The sequence below is a fragment of the Triticum dicoccoides genome, chromosome 6B, assembly GCF_002162155.2.
Source record: "Triticum dicoccoides isolate Atlit2015 ecotype Zavitan chromosome 6B, WEW_v2.0, whole genome shotgun sequence".
Lineage (NCBI taxonomy): Eukaryota > Viridiplantae > Streptophyta > Magnoliopsida > Poales > Poaceae > Triticum > Triticum dicoccoides.
Genome location: NC_041391.1, coordinates 671,972,532 through 671,975,854, shown reverse-complemented (window position 1 = coordinate 671,975,854; position 3,323 = coordinate 671,972,532). Strand labels below are relative to the sequence as shown.

At 53.2% G+C, this 3,323-nt stretch overlaps 1 protein-coding gene across 3 annotated transcripts; it reads left to right on the top strand.

Annotated features, from left to right (window-relative positions):
• The first annotated feature begins 633 nt into the window (after positions 1-633).
• LOC119324146 (probable E3 ubiquitin-protein ligase RHY1A) lies at positions 634-2,758 on the top strand. Of its 3 annotated transcripts, none has more exons than XM_037597920.1 (3): positions 634-1,161; positions 1,266-1,378; positions 1,969-2,758. In XM_037597920.1, exons 1-3 carry the CDS (start codon positions 1,000-1,002, stop codon positions 2,306-2,308), a joined length of 615 nt encoding a protein of 204 aa, XP_037453817.1. In that variant the 5' UTR covers positions 634-999; the 3' UTR covers positions 2,309-2,758. The 3 variants fall into 3 exon arrangements, with proteins under 3 accessions (XP_037453817.1, XP_037453815.1, XP_037453816.1); XM_037597918.1 differs by having other exon boundaries at positions 1,242-1,378; XM_037597919.1 differs by having other exon boundaries at positions 636-1,161; positions 1,263-1,378.
• Positions 2,759-3,323: the final 565 nt, after the last annotated feature.

Here is a 3,323-nt window from a genome sequence, read left to right as displayed (position 1 = left end):
CGGTTGTTGTTCTGGTGCGTTGGTCCTATGGGGTCTTAGCACGACGACTTCTCGACTGTCTACTACAACAAATTGTGCCCGGCTCCGGCGAGGGAGCGTCGATGACGGCGGCTCGCCTTCGGCTCATTTCAGTGCTTGTAGTCATCACTAGGTGTTCTACGAATCTGGTAGTAATTTTTATTATTTTTTGTGTTTGTTGTACTGTCATGATTGGAGATGAATAGATCGAAAGTTTCAAAAAAAAAATATCCTGATGAGTGGGTTGGATGTGATTTTAAAAAAATAAGTAAATACTCCCTCCGTTCCTAAATAATTGTCTTTCTAGAGATTTCAACAAATGACTACATACGGAACAAAATGAGTGAATTTACACTCTAAAACATGTCTACATACATCCGTATATTGTAGTCCATTTGAGATGGCTAGAAAGAGAATTATTTGGGAACGGAGGGAGTATATATGTGCAATTCTTGGAAGGCTAGGCTTAACCAGAGTGCATGGCAGCCATCCAAACAGGTGCCGCATATATAGCCACGGAGCCAATTTGTCCTAGCATCTAAGATAAAAAAAACTTATGCTGGAAATTCCGGTCACGTGGGCCCACGGGGATCGCATAAATACACTCGCATCCACTCGATTCCCCAGCTATGCTATGAATAGAGTGAAGGTGGTTGGGGCAATTGGCATGCACAGTTGGAGCGCGCCCACTCCATGAGCATGACCCCCTCCTCTAGATAGAAAGCCGCTGCCCCCCGTCCGGACGACGAGCCTGGCTGCTGAATGATCGGCCGGACATGGACGCGCTCCTCCTCCTCTTCCTGCTCGAAATGGAGGCTTTCCACATACAATTCTTCCCAAGCCACTGAATCTTCACACGCTAGCTAGGTTGGTAGATTGCTGCTGGTGGATAGGTACGTCCGTTTTGTAGGCATTAGGCGGCAGGCAGCAGGCAGGTGCTGTGTTGTTGTCGTGGTACAAATCACGTGGTGGTGGTGGTGGATGGGCCTCATGGCCGGGATGCTCCCTGGCGTCGAGTTCGCGAGGAGGAGGAGGCTCCGGCCGGCCGCGGCGGAGGCCCCGTGCGCCGGCGCGCGGCGGCCGGCGTCGCTCGGCGTGTTCGGGCACGACCACGCGCACCTCGGCTCGGCAGGTTTTGCGATGGTAATAACAACTAGTAGAAGCCATGGATTGTCCATCATCCTCCAGTTTGATTGATGCTTGCATGTTGATTACTAATCTAGATCGATGAAACTGATTTGCAGCAGAGGAGCGGCGTGTGCGAGGAGGCGTGCACGACGCAGCTGGACGGCATCGCCCGGGAGGCTAAGGAGAGGCTGGATCACAAGCTCAGGAGCCAGCGAGAATCAGTGGTCAAGAGGTACTTACGGTTCTTCTTACCCTTTTTCAATCCACTTCCTGTTGTGTCAAGATTCAGACCAATTATGAAACAAGAAACATGGGTATGAATCATAGATAGCCGGTCCTTTTTTAGGCCCTGTTCGGAGTCAATCCAACTCCTAAAAATACGAGGAGCTGGAGCATCTCTTTCCCAGCTCCGTGCCTTTTGACTCCAGCTCCGGGAGCGGAGTGGTGGAGTAGCGGGTCTCCGAACAGGGCCTTAGTTAAGGAGCCAAAGTACTTTTGTGCAGGAATCTAGCTTCCTGTGGCATCGTTTGTGTTTTCAGAGCAAAAAATTCAGTATACTTTTCCTTGGTAAGGAGGGATACAGTTTGCTCATGATTGCTGAGTGAGATCATGCATGAAGTTACTCACTGATCAATCAGCTGTGCTGCAGATGCTGAATTATGCTCAAGAAAATCTGAGTCAGTCAGTATCAATATACTTCCTTCTGTTTTCTCTGTTCTCGAGCAGAGCTCTGCCTTGCTGGCTCTGTATTTGATTCTGCTATTCGAGCTCAATTTCCCACGAACGGTGGCTTTAATCAATCCTCTGCGTTGCGATTTGCAGGCGCCACAGCACGGGAAGCCTCCGGCTCCCGGCCCCGTCGAGCACCACCAGCGACCACCCGGCGAAGGACACGGCAGGGGCGGCGAGCGCGCTACAGCGAGAGGTGTTCACGAAGAGTGGCGGCGGCCGGCGGTTCAGCTGGGGCCGGAGGAAGGAGCAGCAGCAGCAGCAGGCGGAGTGCGCGGTGTGCCTGGAGGAGTTCCGGGCCGGCGACGTGCTGGCGCACCTCCCCTGCGCGCACCGCTTCCACTGGGCCTGCGCCGTGCCCTGGGTCCAGGCCGTCTCCCGCTGCCCCTTCTGCCGCGCCGCCGTCCGCCTCGCCGACCACCAGCTTGTCTAGCGTGCGTTCGTGTCTGCCCGGCCGGCGCGGCCGCGTGCGCAGGGCCGGCGGACCAGCTGATCATGGCGCGTCGGTGGAGCCGCGTGGCACAGTACAGCAGACACCTGCGCATGCACGGGATGCCTTGTGTCGTGGCCGCGCCCCGCCGGCAAGTTGCAGCGCGCGGGGCAGCGGCGCACTGCTACTGCTGCTGCTGCGGGTCGCCGGTGTCGCCTGCGAACCAAGCGTGTGGTGGTGCGCGGGGAGACGTGTCCGGCCATGTTACCGACGCCGGGAGTTGCTTGCCCGGTGGACCGCATCTGGCCGTCGATTATTTTCATTTTGCTGTTTTTTTAGGATCTTGTTGCTGCTTTCTTTGTGAGCGTTGGATTAACAATTTACCACCAAGTTGCGTTTTGCTGGCTGCTGTTATCTTCTCCGTCCTTGCCAAAATATAAGAGCAATTACACCCGGACTTAGCAAATTCGGACCCTCAAACGCCCGCGGAAGCACCCACGAACAGTGATCGGGCACTCCTCAAATCGCGTCGTACACATCCGTGTCTCTTATATCCGAACTCCTATATTCATACTATGTCATGCGAAAGTCCAATCCCTTCCACAGTAACCAATGTCGGTCAGGCCACATGTGTCCAGCGCGTCACGGAAGGCGTCCATTCGAGCTTATCTTCGGTTCCCCACTCCATCATGTTCGTGGGCATGTAACACCTCATTGAAGTCGCCCATTACTACCCATGGCATGTTGTTTACGCCCACTATGCCATGGAGTGTATCCCAGGTCTTGTATCGTTCACTGACCTGTGCTTCTCCATAAACAAAAGTAATTCTAGTTTGAATATTCACTAGTGCATCAGCAACCTTCCAATTTTATTTCATCATTTCAAAAGATTCCTAAACCTTCACGTCTCCCATTACTACTTACAGCAAGGCTTTTCTCCAAACCTAAGGAGCATACCATATTCTCTACTTGAGAGCCCTCTATTTGCGTTTCAACAGTGCACAGGATAAAGGGGGCA

Excerpts from the sequence above, each read along its gene's own strand:
- LOC119324146 (XM_037597918.1), top strand. The coding sequence starts at position 1,000 with ATGGGCCTCATGGCCGGGATGCTCCCTGGCGTCGAGTTCGCGAGGAGG. Across the intron at positions 1,162-1,241 it reads GCTCGGCAGGTTTTGCGATG|ATCGATGAAACTGATTTGCA; the intron begins GTAATAACAACT and ends TTACTAATCTAG. Across the intron at positions 1,379-1,968 it reads CGAGAATCAGTGGTCAAGAG|GCGCCACAGCACGGGAAGCC; the intron begins GTACTTACGGTT and ends TGCGATTTGCAG.